Below are 922 nucleotides of genomic sequence, written 5' to 3'. Positions count from 1 at the left end.
CATTGTGTTTGAGTCAGATGTCACACTTTCCAAGTATAAAACATTTATGCACATAGCCAATTAATAGATTTTAGTTGACCAGGTCCTTTTATTATGTAAATGTGGTAGTGAACTCCTCAGAATAGGTGATCTGATCTTCACAGCATGATGTTGCACACTTGGGAAAGAAATTCATGGACTTTGTAAAATTCTTCTGGGCACCTTATCTGCAGCTGGGCAAGCACCATCACCTCTGGTCTCCATCCCACCAAAGTAACAGATTGTAGACCTGGATGTTTTTGTCCACACTTGACTGTTTTCACTTGCGAGCTGTGTCATAGTTTGCAACAAACCATTCACAGGTTTCCTTGAGAGCTGTAAGAGTATAAACGTCAACAGGCAGCCTTTGAAAAAATAAATAAATATATATATATATATAGACAAGAGTATCTAATAGTCCCACCTTGTTTGAAGGGTGTGAAGCGGAATTCTGGTAGATAACTGCACAGCTTTGCATTACTGGCTGTCTTTTTAAACTGCCCGTCTGATTTACTGTTATCATACTGCAGAGTGATGGTCAAGGAAATCACAGAAAATCTGTACGTTTGCGATTATTCTGGTATAAAAGAAATAAACACGTTTTATGAAATAGTATCTTGGTGGAAGAAACAGAGGAGCTTGGTCTGTAAAAACTTCACTAGGCTGCAAATAACCTTGACATTAACACTAATGACCTTTGATCTCTAAAGCTATTCAGTATGGAATTTCCACCGAGACTTTTACAGGACAGTTGTTACTCTTAAGTTGCAAAAGTGTGACCAACTCTGTTTTATATTTTTAGTTTGTGTAGGTTTAATGGTGGCGGCACAGTGGCCGACTGGTTAGAGCATCTATCTCACAGTTCTGAGGACCAGGGGTTCAATCCCCGGCCCCGCCTGTGTGG

The 922-nt window shown here is 39.8% G+C and overlaps 1 protein-coding gene across 4 annotated transcripts in view; it reads right to left on the bottom strand.

Moving 5' to 3' along the window:
- Nucleotides 1-64: 64 nt before the first annotated feature.
- LOC133480461 (GDP-L-fucose synthase-like) overlaps nt 65-922 on the bottom strand; it is a 29,391-nt gene continuing 28,533 nt past the window's right edge. For 3 of the 4 annotated variants that reach the window (XM_061778515.1, XM_061778514.1, XM_061778519.1), the window contains 2 exons: nt 443-542; nt 65-354 (listed from right to left, as the gene is read on the bottom strand). In XM_061778515.1, the coding sequence (XP_061634499.1) occupies nt 299-354; nt 443-542 (156 nt within the window). In that variant the 3' untranslated portion in view covers nt 65-298. The remainder of the gene's footprint in view (nt 355-442; nt 543-922) is intronic. The other variant, XM_061778518.1, reaches the window with a different exon arrangement.

The sequence above is a fragment of the Phyllopteryx taeniolatus genome, chromosome 7 (genome assembly GCF_024500385.1).
Source record: "Phyllopteryx taeniolatus isolate TA_2022b chromosome 7, UOR_Ptae_1.2, whole genome shotgun sequence".
In the NCBI taxonomy this organism is placed as follows: Eukaryota; Metazoa; Chordata; class Actinopteri; order Syngnathiformes; family Syngnathidae; genus Phyllopteryx; species Phyllopteryx taeniolatus.
This window is presented reverse-complemented; position numbering and strand designations above follow the sequence as displayed.